Below are 26,411 nucleotides of genomic sequence, written 5' to 3' on the forward strand. Positions count from 1 at the left end.
TCCCCGATGTCTCAATCGGTGGCAGCTTATGACCCTGGGTCATAACCTGCCGCCCCTCCCTCCTCCCACCTTCGTCACTTCATGACTCCCACAGTATTCAGACAGTCTGATTTTCCTGTGGAATTGTAATGGAGTTTTTCACCATCTGGCTGAGCTATGGCTACTTGTAAATACTTAGCTTGCATTCTATATTTCAATCCAGGAAATGTGGTTTCCAGTAACTTGGACCCTTGCCCTTTTTGACTACCAAGGTTATTTTAAGAAGCATACCGACTATGAGAAGGTGTTAAATGGAGTTTGTAAGTATGTGCTTTCCTCCATATACAGTGACCTTGTGTCTCTTGGTACACCTTTGGAGGCTGTGGCTGTTCGGGTAAGGGCACATCAGGATACTGCCATCTGTGATATTTATCTCCTTCCTGATGATATCATGTCCCAAGACGTACTGTCTGCATTAGTCTCTGAGCTCCACTCGTCTTTCCTAGTATTGGGTGACTTCAGCATCTATAACCTTGTGTGGGGTGGAACAATTTATCACTGGCTGTGGTAAAGATATCGAAATTTTGCTTGCACAGCTCGATCTTTGCCTCTTGAATTCTAGTGCACTCACACACTTCAGTGTGGCACACAGAACTTATTCGGCCATTGATCTCTCCTTTTGCAGCCCAGTTCTACTACAATCAATCCACTAGAGGATCCACGATGACCTGTGTGGTAATGACCACTTCCCAATCTTCCTATCCCTCCCTCAGCATTGCTCCCCTGGATGCCTACACAGATGGTTTCTCTGTAATGCTGACTGGGATGGGTTCACTTCTATTTTCATCCTTAGCTCCCCATTGAAAGGTAGTATCGATGCGGCTCTTCAGCATACAACAGCAGCCATTCATTTGGCAGCCGAACGAACCATTCCCATTTCCTTGGGATCGCCCCAGAGATCACTGTGACCATTAGAGATTGTTTAGGGCTCTGCAACACCATAAGAGGCAACCTTTACTGGAGCACCTCATTACCTTTAAACCTATCTGTGCCAGTTTCTACTGCCCCATAAAATGACGAAAGCAAGAATTCTGGAAACGTTACATTTTCACCATTGGATCATGTACCTATCCATCACTGGTATGGACAAAGATTGAATGCCTCCGTGGCTTCCAGTCTCCTGCAGGTATGCCAAGTATTTCCTTGGATGGTGCCATTTATAGTGATCTAGTCTCTTTTGCCGAACATTCAGCTGAGCTTTGTACTCACACATCTGTGTCTGAGAATTACCATCATGTCTTCTGGCTCATAAAATAGTGGGTGGGGCAAATGTGCTTATCTCTTACTACCTGCCACCTGGAGCCATATAATGCTCCAGTCAGTGAATGGGAAGTCTCCAGTGCTCTAGCCCATCACCCTGATATGTCCCCACGACCAGACCAAATCCCCAACCAAATGCTGAAACATCTCTCTGTGCATTGTCAGCATCTCATTCTTGCCCTCTTTTTATTGGATCTGGAATGAGGATGAGTTTCCATCTCAGTGGCAAGAAAGTGCGATAGTTCTGGTAACGAAACCAGGTAAGAACCTCTAGAGATGGACTGTGTTGGCTCTTTGAGTCTTGAGGCCCTTTGGTTGCATCTCAGGTCGGTTTTCACAAAGGCTGCTCCACTGCTGATAATTTGGTTCGCCGGGAGGTCACCATCCGGATGGCCCCTTTGTGAATCGTCAGCACCACATCACTGTGTTTTTCAGCCTACAGAAGGCTTATGACATTACATGGTGTCACCATGTCCTTACTATGACACATGAGTGGGGTCTCGGGGATCCACTCCAGATTTTTGTCTAGAACTTCCTGTCGCAGTGTATCTTCCGGGTTCAAGTGGGTGCTTCACTCAGGTTCCCCATGTTCAAGACAACTTGCAGGGTTCTGTACTGAGTGTCCCCTCTTTATAGTGGCCGTCAGTGGTCTAGCGGCAGCTGTGGGGTCTCTCCTTGTATGCTTACGATTTTTACTTTTATTATTGCTCCTCTAGTATGGGCGTTGCTGAGCATCACCTACAGGGTGCCATATGAAAAGCGTAGTGATGGGCTCTCACCCATGGCTTTCGGTTTTCAGCCACCAAGAATCATGTCATGCACTTCTGTCATCGTCATATTGCCCACCCACAGCCAGGGTTTACCTAGACGATCAGTTACCTCTTGTAATTGAGATGCACCACATTTTGGGACTGGTCTTCAATTCCTGGCTGATGTGGCTTCCACACCTTTGCCAACTTAAAGTGAAAGTGCTGGCTACACTTCAATACACTTTGGTGCCTCAGTGACACTAACAGGGGTGCATAGTGCTCTACCGTTTTGTGGCTCTACAAAGCCCTGATTTTGTCCCATCTTGAATATGAGTCTTACATATGGTTCAGCATCACCCTCAGTAGTGCAGATACATAACCCCATTCATCATTGTGGGGTCCAACTTGCGACAGGAGCCTTCCATACTAGTCCTGTGAACAGCTTACTAGTTGAGGCTGGAGTCCCTCCATTACTTATTGGGCGCCAACAACAGCTGCTGAATTACGCTATAGTGCTCGTAGCTTTCCTGAACATCCCACCGACTGTGCCGTTTTCACTGGAAGGGAGCTTCACCTTCCATAACAGCGACCCAGAACTGGGTTTACAATTGCTGCACGCCTCCAGTGTCTCTGTTCGGAACTGCAACTCTCTCTACTGTTGCCTCTGGTCAGGGAGACATCACATCTGCCTCCATGGCATGTGCCCCGACGTCCGATTTGTTTCAAAGTCTCCTTTGGTCTAAAAGATTCCATTGACCCATGCTTTTACATCACATGTTCTTGGCTGTCCTTGAGACATATCCATCTTTGGCTCAACAGTTGATGGACAAACAGGCTTTTTCATACACACATGCACAGTGCAGTGAACTCAACTCTCTGCCAAATGACTCCAATGTCTTCACTGTTGAATTGCTAGCCATTAAATTAGTCCCTAGCCATGTTTGTTCTTGCAGTGGCAAGAGTATCCTAATCTGTAGTGATTCCCTTAGGAGCCTTAGGCTATAGATCAGTGCCACTCTCTTCAACCACTGGTTATGGCTATCCAGGTTCTTATTTTTGATCTCCATCAAGCTGGAAGGCCATTTATTTTGGTTTCTACATCCAGTCGTGTTGGGATTTCAGGAAATGAACGAACTGACCAGTTGGCCAAGGTGACCACTAGAATGCCAATTCTGGAAGTGGGGATTCCAGAACTGGATTTTGGTCATGTATATGCCATTAGTTTCTGGTAATCTGGAACTCAGAATTGTATATCCTGATCTCTGCAAACAAACTGAGGGCAGTTTATCTTCAAACCATGTATTGATATTCTGTCAAAAATTCCTTCAATATTTATATTATTGTTTTTAACTGCCTTGCTAACAAGCAAGCCTATTCACGAATTCTCTCTCTTCGTTTCCCTCTCTAATTAAACATAACACTGTGAGACTGAATGCTGCCTGGAGACTTCGAGGTCATGTGCCTCATCACAGAATGTAGAGCTTGGAGGCTGGCCTGCTGTGTAAAGGATGATAAAGGACATCTATGGCATGCCTGATGACAATGCTGGGGCACGCACAAGTGTTATGGAGCACACCACTCAGCACACATTGTCGACTGTGGGACTCCATAGAAATCCAACAATATTTTCAGTCATGATTGCAGTGAGTATGGGATCTTTGAGATTGAACTGTTGATCAGTGGAACATATCACCTGACTGAATAAATCACATTCTTGTTGCGCCCGGTTGGTGGTCGTGAGACTTTTCCCAGTTAGCTCATTATGGGTATATCTGTGTTGAGTGCACAAAACTGAAGTACTGTCTTGGTAGCAGCCTGTAGCCTTTGAATTTACATGTGTGTATAAAATTGTAATTCACTCTACAGTATTACTTTACGTAATCAGTTTGGTTTCATCAAAGGCTACAGCACAACTCGTCCAGTGGATGAATTGGCCAGAAAAATTAGCAGATTTCTTGGTAAGTGTGTGTGTGTGTGTGTGTGTGTGTGTGTTTGTGTTTGTGGGGGGGGGGGGAGACATGTGCACATCAAGTATCTTTTATGACCTCAAAAAAGCTTTCTACACAGTAAATTGGGCAATTCTAGTGCTGCTCTATAGGCCACAGCACTTTTGGGTGCCTCTCAACTCACCTGTGAGCATGCACAGCTAGTGTAGACTATCTGCCAGGCAGCCCAATTGTGAGGCACATTGCCACTTCTGTCAGCATGTGTTCTGCTGGTGCAGTAGCATCGTGTAGGCTATGGCCAGGCAGCTTGACAGCTGGCGCATCAGCTAATTGCTTTCCTCTGCTGACGTGTACTCATGCCTGCCCAGCTGCCTGCCAGTACGTACATGTGCTGGAACAGCTTACTGTGAATCGTGACCTGTTTCTTCACAAACTGACAAGCTATCATTTCCAAGAAAGATCTCATAGTTGTATATCATCATATTTAATGAATAGAGAACTTGTTTATAACAGCAGCAAGAAATTCCTCTCTGGATGAAAATACACACAACTAGATATTCCACGAGGTTCAACATTACCCCCAGGGGGTCCACAACTCTTTTGTGGATACACACGTGGCGAGCACAGGACCCTGAGCTAGTGCAGCTCTCTTTCCTTTCCGGGCTGCATACCTTCCTTTTCCACATCCTTCCCCATCCCCCCTCCCCCCTGCCCCCTCCCTCACCTCTGCCTCTTCCCTTCCCCTTCTCTTTCCCTTGCCTCTTCTCTTTACCCTCTTCTCTGCTGTGGCGTTTGAGACCTCTCTTCTTTCCTTTTCTTTGTTCCTCCCTTTCTCTTTCTTTCTTCCCTGTGCGTGTCTGAAGGCTGACCCCCGTGTTCCCACGCATAGCTGGTGACGGGGTAACGCATAATTCCCCAGCCCGGGTAGACAGGTAGAACACATATGTACCCCCTGGTAATGGCCAGGCCTAGGGAGTGGTGATTACCTGAGCGGGTACCTTCCAAACGTGCCAATTGGTCCTTCCGTCCGTTTCTCGGGAGGTGTGAACAATCACCTAAGGCGGGAGTGCCCTCAGAGACGGCCCCCACAAGAAAGGAGCACACCATCGGAGACACAGGTAATTATGGGTGATACTTTTGCAATGTTTCCTCTAGGTCTACAATTTCAGCTCACGAGCAAAAGTTAAATGAGTCTCAGCCACGGACAATTCTTCAATCAGTGCCACAGTTCCTTGTTGTTTCTCGGTTGGACGAAGGTCGAGACTTTTCCACAGTCAACCCTTTCATTATTCAGAAAGGTGTCAACGCAATTGCAGGTCCTGTAAAGTCTTGTTCTCGATTACGAAGTGGCACCTTGTTGTTAGAAACAGTCAGTGCCTTCCAGGCACAAAAATTGCTGCGAACACACCTTCCCTGTCCTGGTGGAAGCGCACTGCACTTTAAATCCATCATGCGGGGTGGTTTATACACGCTCACTCAACGGATTGTCCAACGATGAAATTCAGAACTACCTGTCTCACCAGGGCATAACGGCTGTACATCGAGTCATGAAAAGGGTTGACAAGGACTTGGTACCAACTCGTACTATCTTCTTGACATTTGACAGAGTTCAACTTCCATCAAACATTAAAGTCGGCTATGAAATAATTTCAGTTTGGCCTTACATCCCCAACACTATGCGTTGCTATCGGTGTTAGTGGTTTAATCATACCAGCCGGTCGTGTTCCAATCCGGCCAAATGTGTTACATGTGGCAAGGATGCCCATGAGGGTGCTTGTCCACCTCCATCCCCTTGTTGCATTAACTGTATGGGTGACCACGCTACTTTTTCTAGAGATTGCCCCATTTTCAAAGATGAACGGCTTATTCAGGAAATCAGAGTTAAGGAAAAGGTGTCTACATTTGCTCCTCATAAGTTATTCGCCAGTCGAAAGCCCACTGTGCCTCCAGCAGGTAAATATAGCACTGTCCTTGCATCTCCTCGGCCTACTAAGGAGGCAGCCACGCAGATTAGTGATCTCACCTTTTGTGCCATGGTCATCAGATCGGCCAGTGCAAAGATCGCCCGTTCAACCTCCCCACTATCACCTGCTCACTCTACGGCTCATCCTTCATCGATTTCTGCTAAATCACAAACCCCAAAATCAGACACCCGGACTTTCAAAAAAGAGACTACTCGCAAAAATTTTTTATGGACCCTGATTTCACAACCATCGATTCCTCCCTCATCTCAGCATCCTATTTCCAAGAAGGCTCATAAGAAACCAAGTACCTCTCTTTCTCCGCCACGGCATGTCTCATCTACAGTGCCACCTGGCGATAACCGCCCTCGGCCGTCTTCCGTGTCGCCAAGGCGCAATGCTGGCGGCCGATCAACCGGCCAATCGCTGGTGGCAGGAGCTGCCCCTGAACAACCTATGGATCGGGATCTTCTGCCTTTGGCTGAATGCCGTTCCACACTGTCGGCTGCCGGCTCTCAGCAGTCATTGAGGTGAGAGCAACCATGGTAAGATTCTTCCCTTTTCTGTCCACCCTATGTCAATTATCCATTATAAATATCCATGGAATTAGAGCCAATTGGGATGAATTGTCGATCCTCTTACGATTCTACTCGCCGGTCATCTTCTGTCTTCAGGAAACAAAGCTGCGTCCCCACGATCGCTTTGTTTTCCCTCATTTTCAGTCAGTCCAGTTTGATCTCCCCTCTGTTGATGGCAGTCCAGCACATGGGGGCTTATGATTCTTCTCCATGATACTGTCAGTTATCACCCAATTCCCTTAAACAATTCCTTCCAAGCTGTTGCTGTCTGTCTTTCCCTTTCTGGATACACCTTCTTTCTTTGTACCATATACATTCCATCGGCTGCACTGATTGCAAGAGCTGATCTCCTTCATCTCCTTGGTCAGCTCCCACCCCCCTATTTGCTGGTTGGGGACTTCAATGCCCACCACCCACTTTGGGGATCTCCATGGTTTTGTCCGTGAGGTCCCTATTGATTGACATCTTCCACCAAGCAGATCTTGTTTGCCTCAACACTGGGGAACCTACATTTTTGTCTGCCTCCATGACAAATTTCTCTCATTTTGACCTTTCGGTTGGTGCTGTTCAGCTAGCTGTGCGCTTTGAATGGTTCGCTCTTGCTGATACACACTGGAGTGACCATTTGCCATGAGTCCTTTGATTGCAGCCACAACTGCCATCTGTGCGCCCGAGATGCTGGAAGTTTGCCCAAGACGATTGGACACTTTTTTCGTCTCTAGCGACATTCGATGACCGTCACTTTCCCAGCATCGACGATCAGGTCACTCATTTTACAGAAGTTATTCTTACAGCTGCGGAACATTCAATACCTCGCACCTCTGATTTTCAGCTGTATCCGCTATAAGCAGTTACGTACGTGATGCCGTCGCATCATCTGCGGTAGCAAGAAGGCAAGCTGGGACTTCTTTACTAGCTCTTTTAACACCTTCACTGACACCTCAGTTTGGAGTCGAATTCGACAGTTATCTGGCGCGCCTAGTTTCTCCCCAATCTCTGGGCTCACTGTCATGCATGATACCTTAGTGCACTCCATTGCAATTTCTAACTCATTGGGTCAACACTTTGCTAAGATTTTGAGCTCTTCAAATTACCCGCCAGCCTTTCTCCTGAAGAAACGTGCAGCGGAAGTGCAACCTCTTGCTTTCTCCTTTCAAAATAGCTAAAGCTATAATACTGTTTTCTCCATGCGGGAACTCAAACACCCACTCTCTTCTTCTTGCTCTTCCGCCCCAGAACCGGTTGGTATCCACATCCAAATGTTGCTGCATTTATCATACCATAGTCTGCATTACCTCCTTCACCTTTATAATCGAATTTGGACCAACAGTACTTTTCCCAGAAGATGGCAGGAAGCTATCATAGTTCCTGTTCTGAAACCTGGAAAGGACAAACGTATTTTCTCTGTCTATCGCCCCATTTTTTTCACGAGTAGTGTATGTAAGGTTTTGGAGCATATGATGAAATGCCGTTTAGCCTGGTGGCTGGAGTCTTGAAGCCTTTTAACACCTGCCCAATGTGGTTTCCGAAAGCATTGTTCTGCAGTTGACCATCTTGTTGCTCTCTCGACTTATATCACGAACAATTTTCTCAGCAAACGCCAAACCATAGCAATATTTTTTGATCTGGAGAGAGCATACGATACCTGTTGGAGGACAGGCATCCTCCACACACTGTTCTCTTGGGGCTTTTGAGGTCCCCTGCCCCTATTTATCCGTGAATTTATGGCAGAGCGCACAATTAAAGTGTGGGTGAACACTTCTCTCTCCTGTACTTTCTCCCAAGGAAACGGGGTACCCCATGGCTCCGTGCTAAGTATTGTACTGTTTGCCATTGCCATAAATCCAATTATGGATTATCTCCTTCCTGATGTCTCAGGCTCCCTCTTTGTGGACGATTTTGCGTTACTACAGCTCTCAACGGACCAGCCTTCTTGAACGACATCTTCAAGGATGTCTCGATCGCCTCCACTCTTGGAGCATTGAAACTAGCTTTTCTCTCAGTAAGACCGTTTGTGTCAATTTTTGGCATCGTACGGAGTTTCTTCCGCTTTCCCTACATCTAGGTCCTGTCGACCTTCTGTTCACAGATGTTGCTAAATTCTTGAGTCTTATGTTTGACAGAAAACTGTGCTGGTCCTCCCACGTTTCCTATCTTTCAGCTCGCTGTCTGCGATCCGTCAACACATTTCGTGTTCTGAATGGTACCTCCAGGGGAGCGGACCGAGTGGTCCTTCTCCGCCTCTATCACACCTTAGTGCGCTTGAAATTGGACTATGGAAGCATAGTGTACTCCTCTGCTCGGCTGTCTATTCTGCGGTGTCTCAACTCTGTCCACCACCGTGGATTGTGTTTATCGTCTCGAGCTTTTTACACCAGCCCTGTGGAAAGCCTTTATGCTGAGGCTGCTGAACCTCCGCTGTCCAATCGGCGAGCTGTCCTTCTGAGTCGTTATGCTAGCCACCTGTCTTCGATGCCTGCTAATCCGGCCCATGACCTTTTTTTCGACGCCTCCTTGGATTTAGGGTATGCAGGCCGCCCTTCCTCTCTACTGCCACCAGGAGTCCGCTTCTGTCAATTGCTACGTTCTCTTTCCTTCCACTTTCCTAAAACTTTCTTGACAACTGGGGGTACAGCACCGCCTTGGCTCCACCCTCGGACCTGCCTTCTCTGTGACCTTTGTCAGCTTACCAAGGATGGTACCCCTTCTCTCGTTTATCGTCGGCCATTTGCTGCTCTATGCGCACAAATGAAAAACGCCACATTTATTTACACTGACGGCTCAAAAACATCATCTGGTGTTGGGAGTGCCTATATTGTGGGCGACACCCGTAATCGATTTCAGCTTCCCGACCAGTGTTCGGTTTTTACTGCGGAGCTGTACACTGTTCTCCAGACTGTCCAATACATCCAGCGCCATCAGCAGATACAATATATTATATTCTCAGATTCGCTCAGCTCTCTCCTCGGTCTCCAAGCTCTTTACTCTGTCCAACCTCTGGTCCACCGGTTTCAGGACTGCCTCCATTTGCTCCACTTGGGGGGTGGGGGGTGGGGTGGGGGAGGGGGGTCGTCTCTGTGGCATTCCTCTGGATCCCAGGACACGTTGGTATCTGTGGAATCCAGGTGGCCGATATAGCGGCCAAGGCTGCAATCTCTCTTCTTCAGCCTGTTTGCATGGTTCCCTTTGCCGATCTACAGGGTGTTTTATGTCGTCGTGTTGCTCTTTTATGGCATGCACATTGGTCTACACTTCCCAATAATAAATTGCGGGACGTGAAAGTTCTTCCCTGTGCTGGGACCTCTTGATCCCGAACTCGTTGTTGGGAGGAGGTAATTTTAACTAGAGTTTATCGGTATCAGTGAGATGATGTCAGTCATTTGAAGCTCATTTTTGGGGAAAACACCCCCCCCCCCCCCCCTCCTTCTATAGTGGCTTTCTAAGCTTTCCTTCTGTTTTTTAGTATCCCCACTTTTTGAGTTTCGCTCCCATTGCTGCTGCTTTGGTTTTTTTACCTTTCCTTAAGCCACAGACCGGTCGCTAATGACCGTAAAAGTTTAGCACCCTAAAACCATAAAAAAGGTTCAACATTAGGGCCACTACTATTTTAATATAATTATCAATAATATACCACGTCAGGGTTTGTTTGATACCATCCCCTATGCAGATGATTCAACAGCTATAGTCTGCTTCAAAACCAACAAGGAGTTAATTCACTGTATTAAGCAGACACCTGGGGAACTGCAGAAGTGGGAAAAAAAGGGTAATTTGAAATTAAACTGTGCAAAATTAAATTTTTCTCATTTCACCACAAAACCATCTGCAAAATCTATAACTTAAATACTCTTTATAGACAAGAAACTGGACACAACAAACTGTGTCAAATCCCGTTGTGTACTAATAAATAAAAATATATTGCCATCATGTGGACAGCACATTGAGTTGACTGAAGAGTTGATTATGTCCTGAACATATTAGATAATATTAGTGATTTAGCTATAAAATAAAGTGTTCATAATGCATAATTTTTCAGGCATTAGTATATATATGAGGGGAAGGGGCGTCTGAGAAAACTAATCTACTAAAAGCTTTGAGACAACAGAAAAAGTTCATCTGAGCCATAGTAGGAGCTCAGTAGAAACAGCAACACAAAACTTTATGTGGACAGCTAAATCTAATGTCTATTCTGCGCATGTGTGTGTGTGTGTGTGTGTGTGTGCGTGCGTAAATAGAATCTCGAAGGGGAAGTGTGAACCAAATCTAAAAAAATTCTGAAGGAGAACTGGAAAAATACCTAAAAGTTGGTGTTACTATAGTGCAGAAGATTTCTTTAGTGATAATCATGCAAAATATTTGTGACTGAAGAAGTAAAACCATATGTATTACATAATCGTAGCTTAACAATATTAGGGAAAGATAGAGGGATACCATATAGATGAAATGTGTTGCAGACAAGCCAATGAAAAGACTGATCCACACTTATCTCTTCGCCAAAGTCATCTTCAGAAATGAAAAAAGAACATACAAACATTCACACAAGCAAGCACACCTCACGCACACATGACCACTATTTCTGGCAGCTCGGACCTAGATTAATTATTGGCAAGTCTTGTATGTCACAAACTTTGGTTGTATGAGGCATGTTATGTGATAATTAATATTTGAATTGTGGAATTCTTCCTGAATTTTGTTGAGCACTTGCTTGCTGGTTAATAATTGTCAAAATAAACTGATACATGATGAAAATTTACCAACGGCCATATGATTATGTTATTGCCTTGTTGAGTGTTTGGCAACATTATTTATAAGATTAAGAAAACTTTTATCTATCACAGCAATGTTGTAATTGTATTTTTCCAAAATTATATTTATCATTGTCCTTCATGTGTTACAATCTAACTAAATTTATTTTCACCCATACAGATGCTAATTCTACTCTACAGTGATGCAAATTATGTGCTGGATGGTTTCCGTGCTGAATACTCAATTACTGATTGCCCCAACAATTGTACAAGGCATGGAGTATGTGTTGGACATATGTGCGTCTGTGAGGCTGACTGGCGTGGTAAAGACTGCAGTAAGGAACTATGTCCTGATGAATGTGGAAGCAAAAGACAGAGGGGCCGCTGTGACCATGGGAAAGGCTGCAGCTGTCATCCTCAGTACTCTGGAGAAGCTTGCAGCTTAGATAAAGCTGATAACAAAGGCAACAGGTGGGTGGAATAACACATTGTACTATTTACATTGTGACCCTCCACTACACATTAAGATCCTATTCTTAATTAATCATTTTGGGGGAACTGGCCCCCTCTTAACTCTTCCCGCTTTCCTGTAGCTTCTGCTGAGGTTGTTTGCCAAAGAAAGAAAGAGAGAGAGAAAGAAAGAAAGAGATATTGAAATCCATTTTTGGAACATCAGTACCAATATGCTGTATTATGTATACAGTACTTATTGATAAATAGTTTTCAGTCATTATAAGCTTCTCAAGTCAGCCTACATAATAAAGAAGAGTAAAAACCAGAAGAGACCTCTACAGATGTCATATAACATATGCAAAAATGTAATTAAGCCTCTTGTTGTAGGTACGTAATCATGATCAAAAACTTTGTAAGGATTGTTTGTATGTGTTGTATGGCATATCTGGTGTGAAACTCATCGTGTAGTATAAAATATTGCTTGTAAAGGAATGGTCGAGTTACCATTCCTTGAAGTGCCACAGTTTATCTATAACTGTCCACTGAATAATAGGGGAAGTAAATATTGCTACTCGGAGAATAGTTGTGATTCTGAGCTGTTGACAGGTACTTCAACAAGACAGAGAACATTGATAGCCTTCAGATGAATCCTTTTTTGGAGCTGTAGTCATAGATACATCATACATTACAGTCATCAGTTATGTTGTAGTTTTATCACACAACTGTTTTTTACTCAGTTACAAATCATCTTCAGTTGTATTATGTGTGCACAGTTGCATAATAAAATGTATAAGTTTAAATCAAACAGTAGAAAATCCAAGATGGAATGTAACAATATGATGAAAAGGATAGTTGCTGCTCACCATTTAGCAGAGATGTTGAGTCGCAGAAGGTGACTCAGCATCTCCACTATATGGTGACCAACAACTATCCTTTAAATTAATATGCATAATTTTGGGACACCTGTGTTGTTACCAGCTTAAGTATATATACATATTTTTTTTCACTGTGGTGTCCTCAGCATGAACACATGAAACTGACATAACTTGAGTCAAAGGTGCAACATTTCTGTAAAAATTCTTTCTGTTGTGTAGCATTTACTTGTTAAAGAATTCATTGTTTGTAGCTGCTGAATACATCATTGTTGGAGTACTATAACGTGCATGCAAAATATTTGTTAATCAAACTGAAAGTGTAACAACTTCAGTTCAAATAATAAACGCTTAGCTTTGAAAATACCTAGTATTCTGTTTGAAGTAAGTTCTTGAGTATTATTATGCTTGTTATTGTATTTATCTTTTGTAGGTGGCATTGGCTGTCACGTGCGGAATCTGGATTCTCTGCTCGGGCTGCACATACAGCAGTTTATTACAATGAAACAGACTCCCTTTATGTATTTGGAGGTTACGATCTGAATAAAGTGTTGGGTGATATGGTGGTCTATAAATTCAAAGCAAGTCACTGGGAAGATGAATATGGAAATGTGATAGGTATGTACCTAAAATCATTACTAATTTGGTCCCCATTATTTGATTTTCTTCTCAGGTTTATCTTTTTCCCCTGTAGTACTCGATAAGTTGTTTTCTTTGCACGCTAAGGTACAATCGTGGTTTACTTAAGAGGTAGTGTGTTGGATTTGGTGCTTATTCCCAGTATTACATTCTACTGTCATCTATTGTGTGGAGCAGTGGCCATCTTAATATTGTCAAATGTGCATGTATTTTACTTGGGAGGAGGGGGGGATATGTTATAGAAATCTAATTTCTATGCTGGACTGGGCAGAAAGTTGCTTTAGTATTGCAGCAGTTTAAAGCCTGCTATTTCCTTATAGTTTGCCTCTGTATTCACTGTATTTAAATGTCAGCTCTTTTGTCACACAATAACAGTTTGCAAAGTACGGACCATGTGTAGCCGATTCACTTCAGCTTTCCACAAATTGGTTCGATTGTATTGCCTCCAACCGTATGTATTAACTGCTTCCAAAACTATTCAGTTTGGAGCAAAGTAAGTCTACAAAGTAAGTGGTACACAATGCATCTGATACTCTAAGATAAAGAAAGCAATTAAGACCATGCAGCCATCCACTGTCACGATAACATTCACCTCAGCATCAAGCAGCCCAGCCTGTACCAAAGACTAATGTTCCAGACGTGGACAGCTGATCAAACCACAACAATCTGCTCCTGTAAATGTGGTTGCAAACCTACATGACTAGTTAAACCAAAAAGTAAGCAAAGAACAAAGACAATTGTGGCAGTGAAACATAATTTTGGAGAGAATAATACACTCTCATAGCAGGCAGAAAGAAAGAACTAGAGTAGTATCATGGGGTAAAAAACATCAGGCCAGGAGTATCTGTTACAAAAGCGTTGGACCTTATGATCATGGTCCTGTCTGATAGTTCAGATGAGAACCACCATTATGATGATATGGATGACAAGATCTGTCTGTGACAAAGCAAACTGGGATAATTTTACTTCCCCTCATTTTGCCATCTGCCTACTTTTTTGTTTTGATTTTAACTAATTACCATTAACATAGGTGAACACAATCTGCATTTTCATAAAAGATAAAGATTGGCACTCAGTCTCAAAGAATATGACACCAGATCTAATTTATTACTTAGTTTTATGTATGTAATTGATTTTCTAATTTATTTTGACTGTTCTTAGTTAGTACCTTTTGTTACAGCGTGAAATCAGTAATTGTTCCTTAACTTAAATTCTATTGTTGATGTACAAACAAATATAAATTCTGTAATAATTATAAACTTTCAGAAGATGAAATGCTAGTAATCTTAAAGTATCTATTTGGCTCTCATTGAAAACATGTTAGCAAGACCAACCTTTAATTAATTCCAAAGTAATTAAGAGTTTTGTCTGAAGTATTGTTTACATAACTATATTTGTTAATTTTGCGATTAAACAAATAATTTGGCTTAACCCTTGTGGGAGAAGAAACTGTTAAAGAGAACCAATTTTTTGATGTATTCAGTTAATTTAATGAGCTAAGTTTTAATCGTAATTTCTATAAATTTAACTTTGAACAATATGTAGTTTCAGTACCTATTATTGTGATGATATATAAGGGCCTGATTTTTGGTCACAAGACAGTCAGTTCACGGCCGAGTTTCAGATGAGAAACCTATGTTGGTTAGAACAACAACAATGCTTCAACTTAACTGTGGAATAAGTGTTAAACAATTAGGCCATGTGTAAAAACAATGACAGTGTCTGCTCCGTGCGTACCTTTCTATTCTTCAAGAACTGTGGACTTTGTGGTCAGGTTTTTACTGCTCGTAAATGTACAACAGTAAACTATTGTAGCGGTATGTGGATGTTTGCCTGCAACCTATTAATGAGGCTTATGAAAAGTTAAACAGTAGTGCACTGACCATATTAAATGTGATTGGGGGCTTTCCCGGTGTATGTGTTGTTTCCAGGGCTCTTGGGTGTCCAGCCAGATGTGATAGTTGAAGTCACATGATATTTCGGTGAATAACCGTTCCGCCATCATCAGGTGGTTCTGATGGAATGGCCTGTCTCCTCATTGTCGGTGTTATTTATGTCCGTCAGCCGGGCTTCGATTCCCTGCGCCAATGGTCCAATTGCGGTCACCAACATTCCGATTGGGAGACTTGACACTCCGATTGCAGCTGCCAACAATCTGTTTGCGGGCGCCGTCCCAGGTCCGCGCCGTCCCAGGTCCACGCCGTCCCAGGTCCGCACCGTCCCAGGTCCGCGCCGTCCCCGGAGTTGCGCTGGGTGGTGGAAGAGGCAAAATCCAGTGGAGTGTCCCCGGCAGCCGTCGTGAAAGTTCTCGTTTTCACTTGAGGCATGACTCCTTGATGGAGCTAAGAAGGGTTTTCATGCCTTGCTCCGTTGAAAACCTGTGTCTCAGTTTATGAGATTGTCCGTCACGCGAATTTCAATGGCCTCCTTGAAGATGCTGTCCCAGTAGAAGCTGGTAGGGGCCAGGATCTTAGTCTCTTCATATTTCGTGTTGTGTCCAGTTTCCAAGCAATGTTCTGCCAGTGCTGATTTGTTGGGCTGGCCTAGGCATGTGTGGCATTCGTGTTCTTTGCAGCGGTCTTCGACTGTTCGGATCGTTTGACTGATGTAGGATTTGCCACAACCATATGGAATATTATAGATGCTCACTTTCTTGAGGACAAATCTGTTTTTCACTGCCCCCAGTAAGGTGCATATCTTGGACGGTGGTCGGCAGACCGTGTCAGTTTTGTTTTGTTTTTAGCAGTCTCCCAATTTTTGACGTCACATTGCCTGCATATGGTAGAAAGGCAAGGCCTGGTTTCTCATCTTTAGACTGTTCTTCATTTGGATTTCTTCTGTGTTTCCGTCGTATGAAGGCTGTCTGCATCAATTGGTTGCTGTACCCGTTCTAGCGGAACACATTTTCTAGGTGTTTAAGTTCTTTGTGCAGATATTGTTCATCCGATATCAAGTATGCCCTGTGAACCAGTGTGTTGAGCATCCTGTTGAGTTGTACAGGATGGTGGCAACTCGAGGCATGTAAATATAAGTCCATAAGTGCAGGCTTGCAGTACACGCTATGACCCAGTGTGCCATTAGATCTCCGCTCTACAAGTACGTCAAGAAAGGATAATTTCTCTTCTTTCTCAGTTTCCATGGTGAACCGTATGTTGTCGTGGACAGAATTTAGATGTTCTAAAAACGTATGCAGATGATCAGGTCCATGGGGCCAGATGACAAATGTACCGTCCACATATTGGAAAAAACACACAGGTGTCCATTCGGCCGCTTGTAGAGCCTCCTCTTTGAAAATCTCCATAAATAATTTGGCTACCACTGGTGAGAGAGGGCTCCCCATAGCCACACCGTCGGTCTGTTCATAGTATTGGCTGTTGAAGACAAAGTAAGTGGATGTAAGTACGTGCTGGAAAAGTTGTATCAACTCAGGACCAAATTTTTCGCTGATAAGGTGGATCGAATCTTTTAGTGGGACCCGTTTGAAGAGTGACACAACATCAAAGCTGACCACAGTGTCTTATTCTCGTAGGGTCAGATCCTTAAGATGGCGAATGAAGTTCTTTGAGTTCGGATTATGGTGCTTGAACTTTCCCACAAATCGTCTGAGCAGGCCTGTCAGGTGTTGTGCGAGAGGGTACATGGGCGTCCCTATGTTGCTGACAGTGGGATGCATCCCTTCCTTATGTGTCTTAGGGAGGCCGTATATTCTCAAAGCTACTGTGGAGCGCTGTTGAAGTCTGTTGATATCCTTCTCCTCAATTGTGCCATTTTTCAGTAGGGTGGCAGTGCTTAGTTGTATCCTATTGGTCGGGTCCGTCTTGATCTTCTGGTATGCCGAGTCGTCAAGTAGTTGGAGCATCTTCTGTTCATAGTCCTGTCTGTACAGGATGACACGTTTGTCATCTGACCCCATGGACCTGATCATCTGCAGACGTTTTGAGAACATCTGAATTCTGTCCACGACAACATACTGTTCACCATGGAAATTGAGAAGGAAGAGAAATTGCTCTTTCTTGATGTACTTGTAGAGCGGAGATCTAATGGCACACTGGGGTCATAGCGTGTACTGCAAGCCTGCACTTCTGGACTTATATTTACATGCCTCGAGTTGCCACCATCCTGCACAACTCAACAGGATGCTCAACACACTGGTTCACAGGGCATACTTGATATCGGATGAACAATATCTGCACAAAGAACTTAAACACCTAGAAAATGTGTTCCGCAAGAACGGGTACAGCAACCAATTGATGCAGACAGCCTTCATACGACGGAAACACAGAGGAAACCCAGATGAAGAACAGTCTAAAGATGAGAAACCAGGCCTTGCCTTTCTACCATATGCAGGCAACGTGATGTCAAAAATTGGGAGACTGCTAAAACAAAACAAAACTGACACGGTCTGCCGACCATCAACCAAGATACGTACCTTACTGGGGTCAGTGAAAGATGGATTTTGGCCTCAAGAAAGTGGGTGTATATAATATTCCATGTGGTTGCAGCAAATCCTAAATCGGTCAAACGATCTGAACAGTTGAAGACTGCTGCAAAGAACACACATGCTACATGCGGCTAGGCCAGCCAAACAAATCGGCACTGGTAGAACACTGCTTGGAAACTGGACACAACGCGAAATACAAAGAGACCAAGATTCTGGCCCCTACCAGCTTCTGTTGGGACAGCATCTTCAAGGAGGCTACTGAAATTTACGCAACGGACAATCTCATAAACGGAGACACAGGTTTTCAACTGAAACCCTTACTTAGCTCCATCAAGGAGTCACGCCTCGAGCAAGCAAAATAACTTTCCACAACGGCTGCCAGGGACACTTCACGATATTTGGCATCTTTCACCACCTGGTGCGACGCTGGGGATAACCCGGACCTGGGTCGGTACCCGCAAACGGATTGCCAGTGGCCGCAATCGGAGCATCGCCGCTCACAATCGAAATGTCGACAGCTACAATCAGATCATCGGCGCAGGAATCGAAGCCCGACTGACGGACATAATAACACTGACAGTGAGCAGATAGACCATTCCATCAGAACCACCTAATGATGGCAGAAAGGTTATTTGCCGAAATATCGGTGGCCTTACACGATCACGTCCGGCTGGACACCTGAGAGCCCTGGAAGCATAAATGTGTATATGGGGGGGGTTGTGAAAAGTGAAAGTAAACAATACCATAGTCAGTGTCCAAATCACAAACACCATTTTTCAACCAGTATAGCAACGCAGTACATCAACACTGAAAGCAACAAACAAAGAGATTAACAAAGCAGGCGAGCACTGCTACATGCCTTTGGGAACTTTTCAACAAGTGACCTTCAGGAATAGTGCCATTTCGGATCTACATAAAGGATTGTCTTTTAGAGATTAGTGGGACTGATTTTAAAGGTTTTCACCAGTTGAAACAGATGTCACTTTTTCTCCTACATAGATCCAGTATTATTTTAGGTTTGAAAAATTTGAAAAAGTGATGTAATCCAGATTTAAATCTTTTATTCCATTTTCGATAAATGAAACAGTTGTAATCTATACTATCGTATAAAGAAAAGACATTGTTTTATGTTGTTTGGAAGAATCTCGAGCAGTCTTTGATCAGTTTGCTTCAGGTTTTTACACATTAGTGTAATAAATGTTTGGATGGTTATAGGGTTATTATTTTTAAATGCATGCGGTATATAAATGTATGCAGGGTGTTAAAGTATCAAATATTTTGAGAGGTGGTACTAACCATCAAAACAATGGAAAAAGTCCAATAAACATGGGTTTAAAAATGCATACCATAAGTACTATGAGCACATCTTAGTGAAGATGAACAAGTATGCATTTTGGAGCCCGTATTTGCTGCAGTTTTTTCTTGTTTTGTCCATACTATCTCCTTCTGAAATATGGAAAGCAAAGAGATTGCAGTAGAAGAGATGTGTTTCACAGTATCGAAGGTGTACAAGTGCTCATACCTCACTCTCTGTGTATAAGGGAGAAATGCTGTTAGCAAAAATCTTGAAAAGTTCTTAACCAGTTTGCTTTAAATTTTTACCCAATGCTTTAATTCACATTCAGACATAGGCTGTAAATTTTTTTAAACAAAAATGCACCGGTTTCTTGTTAACAATGATTGTAAGGAATAAAATCCTGTGCTGTGAAAGCATGTGACTTCATTCTCTTTTTCACAATCAGTTTTAACTAGAATAGCAGGGCATTTAAATCATTAAACAGACTGTTTCTCCCATATATAGTCTTTCTCCTTATTCATAATTTTAAACAAAAATTGTACACTCAACAATGTACTACTTTGTCGGTTTTAACAGAAAACTGGAAAGTTTTGTATGAATAAAATGCTACTACAGAATCTGAACTATCCAAAACTTTATAACCCTACCCTTTTACAAATTAAAACTATGTGAAATACTATCATTGAAGCTAATATCCTCACCGATCAAGCAGGTGGAGAGGTCTCTTTCATACCCCACATAACAACGGTCACAACTGATATATCCATTCATTTTAAACAATTTCAATTCCCAATCAATGTTTCAATTGCACTAACAGTAAACAAGGCTCAAGGTCAGAGAGAGGGAAGAAGAGGAGCTGGAGAGACAGAGGCCGAGGAGGAGATGGACGGAGGGGGAGGGGGGGGGGGGGGTGAGATGGACAGAGAAAGCATTTCCAGTTTCGCTAGTGTAGTACACACCATTGTTTCCCTTGGATCTCCAGTCGTGTTTTCCGACTTTGTCTTCAGATTCAGCTTGATGAATACAGTGCCACTAGAGCAGAATTACATCTTATACTGAAGACATTGGAACAGGAAGAAGTTCTCATCTACTCCAATTCACTTAGGAACCTACAAGTATTTCTTCAGATGCATCCAGCAGACAAAATAATGCACAAAATACAGCCTTTAACACCAGAGGAAACAACTATTATTTTGCTGGGTACCATGGAATTTGATAAGCTGGGGAAATGGGCAAACTGACCAAGCAGCCAATGAGGCATGTGAGAAACACCACATGACACAGTATGCCATTCTCCAGCAGCCTTTCATCTTGCTGTAGAGTCAGAGAGTTGTGCAGCCGTGGGAGGGGGTGTGACTGGAAATGAGGAACAGTAATCTGTGTTCAGTAAAGCAAGCTATTAATCCATGGCATACCTGATACTAGTCTATCTAGTGGGATGAACTAACCCCGACCTACCTCCAAACAGAAGACAGTCTATGTTTTTGATACCTGGACAAGGACCCAGAAACAAGTTTAATTGGGGACTTTCACTCTATTTTAGCAAATGAAAAGATGAGTGTGGTAAAGCTTTAAAAATTTAATTGATTATCAGTGCTCTAGATGAGCTATTAGGCTGGAGATTTTAGTGTGTTGTAGAGCAACTGGCTTGTCCATTTTTAGTCCAGCAATCAGCCAGTCACCCTTCACTGCTATACCATTTTAGATAATTTATGTGCACATGATTTTTAGGGTAATTTATATTTTAATTCTTGTTGAAGTTTTACTGCTTTAGCACTCTTAACCACAGTTGTCTCATAGAAGATATTAGTATGGGCATTGAAAATCTATCTGTCATGCTCTCAAATCAGTATGTCATCATTTTAATAATAATAATAATAATAATAATAATAATAATAATAAAGGATGCTCTCCCACTACCCTTCTCTCTTCCTCTTTTATGCATCCCTACTCCATCATCATCATCCACCCTTCATGCAAATTAATACACACACTTTTATTTTCCAGTCTTTTATATGACATGCAAATAATAAAAATTATTAAATCTTATTAGTAATAATCAATAAGCTTAACATATTTTTTTTCAACAGATGGAACATCTACACTTAAATTACTTAGCCCACAACAGTTGAAAGAGGTTGTTCATGCAGGAAAGGAGGAGCTGTGGGCCCTGCAACAAAGGAATTCTTTTCTTGGCAATATTTTGCTTGCTATATCAGAAAATTCAACAATAATTTCACATCCTCAACCACCAAGAGAAATATCAAGGTACCGTGCAAGATTGGGTAGGGATTTAAGGCATCTTCTGAGAATGGAAAGAGATACTTCTGGTGGCCCTTCAGACAGTGATAATAATGGAAATGAGGAAATTGATAATATGAGAACTGCGAACTTATATGATGGCAAGGAGAGTGTTCTCACATCAGTAGCAGAAGAGCAGCCTCTTCATAAGATTCCTGGGTTTGAAGAGTACATTGTAACGGATGCCCACACACGGGATCAAAAGCCTCACTTTCCTGTGAAGCCATCAGCAAGATACGGTCATGCTGCCTGTGGGTAAGATGAACAAAGTATTTATCTGCTGGACAAAATGTATTTGCTTATGTTGTGTGCACTTCTACCTCTCTAGGCAAGTACTTAAAAAAATTGAAAAAGGAAACGGTTAATAAAAATTAACTAATTCATACGTACAGTAATGTTATCTCTTGCAGGTCTAGGTTAACATGTGATTTCCGTTTAATGTGTGTTGCCTCTCCAGCAATGTTCTTCACTACATAGTAGTAGTATAAGTGAAGCTTAACTTCACTGAAGCACAGTAAAGAATCATTTTTTATTTACCCTGTTACATTTTGCTTTTGAAGCTCTGAAACAAATGTGGTTTAAATTCTGTTATCAAACCAGTTTTATGCACCGTTATCCAAATTTTATTTGTAATGCCACCTTAAAAGAAACCATCATGTACTGAGTTGTAAACATTTTATGAGAATTCTGGGGGTGCCATTAGACAATAGTTCCTGTCACTGTGTTATTGTTGGTATGAATATCACCAGCGTGAAAAATGTGGTATGATGTGAAGTGAGAAGGCTCTCTCTTGTAAATAGAGCTAGCTTTTGCTCTACTATGAGACAAAGTTAGTGAAACAGAGGATTGTATTTGATGGATGAACTGGAAAACTATTAGTTTCGCTGACCTTCCTTATGATTGAGCAACCTTGTGACTCATCAGTTAAGGAAACTTCAAAATGGAAACAACAGATAAACTTCTTCTTGCAGAGTGTTCATCAACCACAAAGAGCCACAGCTAATTAAGGAAGGGGTAGGCAAATTTGAGCTGCTGCAGGAATTGTTACAGTTTTGTCAAAAGCAGTCCTAGTGTTAAAGCCTACAGATAAGTTTCTTTTTGTTAAGTATAGTGTTAACAGAGTTTAAATTTCTCTATCTATTCATGTCTTACCTTCATGTTACACAGATACCTCATTAACTGAAATGTAACAATAATATAATGTAATTCACGAAAATTGTAAAAATAGTTTTTTTAATATTATTTATTATGCACAAGTAGCAGAAAGCTGTATTGTTTTTAACACAATCTCTCGCATATTCAGTGCAAGTACATTAAAGTTTGCTCCAATTCCCATAGAACGGAATTTAAGTGACAGACCACTTGTGCCCTGCATGGTGGTGTACTTCATCAGAATGGAACTTCTTGCTGCCCAGTTCTTTTCTAAGAGATGCAATCATATGTAAATTGCTCGGAAAAATGTATATGATCATTGTGGATGCAGAAGACACTTAAACCTCAGATCTAGGATTTGTGAAGCATTCTCTTTAGAAAATTATGTTTAAAACTAGTTTGACTTTTGTGATGCAGGTTGCTGTCTTTTCTTGCAAACTGTTTGTATTTCCAGTTGATAGTATTGGACCAACAGCTACATCTACATCTACATTTACAATCGGTAAACCACTGTGAAGAACATGGCATAGGGCACATCCCATTGTACCAGTTAGTAGGATTTCTTGCCATTCTATTCATGTATAGAGCACAGGAAGAATGATTGTTTGACTGCCTCTGTGCGTGGTGTAATAATCTAATCTTGTTCTCAAGATGCCTGTGTAAGCAATATGTAGGGGATAATAATATATTCCTAGAGTCATAATTTAAAGCCAGTTTTTGAAACTTTATTAACAGACTTTCTTGGGATAGTGTATGTCTATCTTCGAGTCTTCCAGTTCAGTTCCTTCAGTATCTCTGTGACACACTCCCACAGATCAAACAAACCTATGACCATTCATCTGATCCTTCTCTGTATACATTCCTTATCCCCTATTAGTCCTTTTTCATATGGGTCCCACATGCTTGAGCAATATTTTATAATGGGTCACACATGTAATTTGTAAGCAGTCTCATTTGTAGACTGATTGCACTTCCCCAGTATTCTACCAATAAACCGAAGTCTTCCAACTGCTTTACCCACGACTGAGCCTGTGTGAACATTCCATTTCATATCCCTACAGAGTGTTACATCCAGGTATTTGTATGAGTTGGCCAGTTCCGACAGTGACATAATGATATTATAGTCATAGTATATTACTTTTTTTGTGAATGTATAATTTTATATTTCTGAACATTTAAAACAAGTTGCCAGTCTTGGCACCACTTTGATATGTTATCAAGATCTGATTGAATATTTAAGCAGCTTCTATCAGACAGTACTTTGTTATGGGCAACTGCATCATCTGCAAAAAGTTTGAGATTATTATTAATATTGTCTGCAAGGTTATTAACATACAACATGAACAGAAAGGGCCCCAAACAAAGTCTCTGGGGCACACCAAAACTTGCTCCCACATCTGACAATGACTCTCCATCCAAGATAACATGCTGCATCCTCCCTTCCAAAAAGCCCTCGTTCCAGTCACAAATTTCACTTGATATCCCATATGATCTAACTTTTGACGATAATAATAGGTGTGGTAGTGAGTCAGATGCTTTTCAGAAATTGACTGACTACTGTGATCCAAAGCTTTCAGTATGTCGTGAGTAAAGTGCGAGTTGGGTTTTACATTATTGATGTTTTTGAAATCCATGGTGACTGGTATGGAGGAGGTCATTCTGTTTGAGATACCTCACTATGTTTGAGCTCAAAATATGTTCTAAGATCGTACAACAAATCAGTGTCAAGGATATTGGATGGTGGTTTTATGGATCACTTCTAGCACCCTTCTTGTAGATGGGTATGACCTGTGCTTTTTTCCAACTACAGGTCGTGGTTATTTGTTTGAGGGATGTGCAATAGATTATAGTTAGAAGAGGGGCTAACTCAGTATAGAATCTATTAGGGATTTGATCGGGCTGTGGATTGTTGTCCAGCTTTGTACTTGGTGACACTTTTTGCAAGGAGGGCATCTTCTTGTTCAAAGTGCTGTAGAAGTTATTCACATGCATTGCAAGTTGCTACTTCAGTTCAGGAGACAGTTGCCAGGGCATGTATCTTAAAGGATACTTTGTGATATCAGATCACATCATGCACATTATGGTGTGCTGAACCTTGTCTAATGCTTACAGCTGTGTAGCTATGTTATCCTGTGTCACTTGGCAATCTTCTGTCATGATAGCTGCAATGATAGCAGTGTTTCTGGAGCAACACCACATGCCTGTACCTGACAAAGAGCATGTCACTGACATCACACAGCTTGTGAACTTTTAACTCCATTCATAGACTTGCTGCTCAGACACATGTGAATTACTGAACTGCACCTTCATTCCACAATGAATAGGTTTTACAACTTTGCTGCATACACAACTGAGTAGCTCAGTGATGTTTGCCATTCGTGCAAGTTGCTAGTGTGGCAGCCCTCTTAAAGCTTTCCAATCCTGTTTTTCTACTCACTGCATTCTCTCCAACTCACATTTATTGCACAATAATATAAAAGTGTTGGACATCATCTGACATCAGAGCTGTAGCACAAAATTGTAATGTCAGACATAGTCTGACAGCGGATCCGAAAGAATTAATACTATTCCAGGATCATTGCTTGCACATCTGCGTGGTTCTCCCACTTAGTGAACATTGGTCTCACTTCTAGGAACATACATACTGACTTAAAAGCCATTGGTGTTATTATTTTTTTTTGCTTTCACGTTACACATTTATGATTGTCATGTGAAGTGGGTATTGAAGAGGTGGGAGAATGATGATATGGCACTTTGTGTGGTGTGTGCTAATTACATTACAGCTTAATTATCACAAATTGATGTACAGTAAGTGCCCCAACCAATATTTCTTTGATGTATATTCTCATCTGATTTGCTTTCTATTGTCGTGACAATAAAGCAATCTTTCACTGGCTTGACTGCTGCTTGGTTCCTTTATCCCACCCATAATACCACATAGCTGATTTCCGTAACAGAAAACATAACTGTACATTACCACTTTTTTTATTATGTCTGAAGCAGCAAAATCTCTTCAACTTATGAAACAGCATTTTGGGAAGAAGCACTCAGTTATAGTGGATGCTACCCCATGAACAGTGTTAGTTTGAGCGATTGAAAATGGTGTGTAATAGAGACAGCTGCTGGGAAAATGCATCACTACAACTCCCCAGCCCATAAAAAACAAATTCTGCTTTCTTTTGGGTCCTCAGTTGTGTATAATCCAAATGTTGACCACTATTGTGTTATGTAATTCAGCTTCAAGTGATGATCATGGTACACAATTAATAACACTGTGAAAAGCACTGATACCCATTCTGCCTTAGTAAAAAGCTCTTACTGAGCGGGGTAGCACAGTGATTAGCAGACTGGACTCACATTTGGCAGGACAGTTGTTCAAATCCAGGTTTAGCCATTCTGATTTAGGTTCTCCGTGATTGCACTAAATCGCTAAAGGCAACTGCCAGGTTGGTTCCTTCAAAAGGGCACAGCCGCTTTCCTTCCCTACCCTTCCCTAATTCGAGCTTGTGCTTTATCTCTAATGACCTCATTATTGACAGTATGTTAAACACTAATCTCCTCCTCTAAATAGCTCTTCTGAGAGAAGGAGGGTGCATGAACCAATTATTGACTGTGAATAGTTTGTTAAGACCACCACACAAACATAATAGGTGGGTTGGAACTTAAATAGTGGCAAACTATTTATTCACAACCGATACAAAAGAGTGACATGTTTGCTCCTGTTACTGTCCTTCAAAGTAGTCACCAGCATTGTGTAGAACTCACTGCCAGCAATGTGGAAGGTGTAGGAGCAGAGCTTGTTCCATTGATGGTGCGAATGGAGCGGTCTAAAGTTACGGTGATTCTCTTGTACGGCTGTGATCATGTTATCCTAACGCATTGTGTTCCTTCATGACAATGCACATTATTACTGTTTGTTTTTGGAGCATCACCTGCGACCAGCCTTGCGAAAGAAGCAGTGACACTTTTTGCGCAACCCAC

The 26,411-nt window shown here is 42.2% G+C and overlaps 1 protein-coding gene across 1 annotated transcript in view; it reads left to right on the forward strand.

Annotated features, from left to right (window-relative positions):
• Positions 1 to 26,411, forward strand: part of LOC126483663 (multiple epidermal growth factor-like domains protein 8) — a 364,127-nt gene that overhangs the window by 38,242 nt on the left and 299,474 nt on the right. The window contains exons 3-5 of the mRNA XM_050106722.1: positions 11,457 to 11,746; positions 13,034 to 13,218; positions 21,068 to 21,533. Of these exons, the coding sequence (XP_049962679.1) occupies positions 11,457 to 11,746; positions 13,034 to 13,218; positions 21,068 to 21,533 (941 nt within the window). The remainder of the gene's footprint in view (positions 1 to 11,456; positions 11,747 to 13,033; positions 13,219 to 21,067; positions 21,534 to 26,411) is intronic.

The sequence above is a fragment of the Schistocerca serialis genome, chromosome 6 (genome assembly GCF_023864345.2).
Source record: "Schistocerca serialis cubense isolate TAMUIC-IGC-003099 chromosome 6, iqSchSeri2.2, whole genome shotgun sequence".
NCBI lineage: Eukaryota > Metazoa > Arthropoda > Insecta > Orthoptera > Acrididae > Schistocerca > Schistocerca serialis.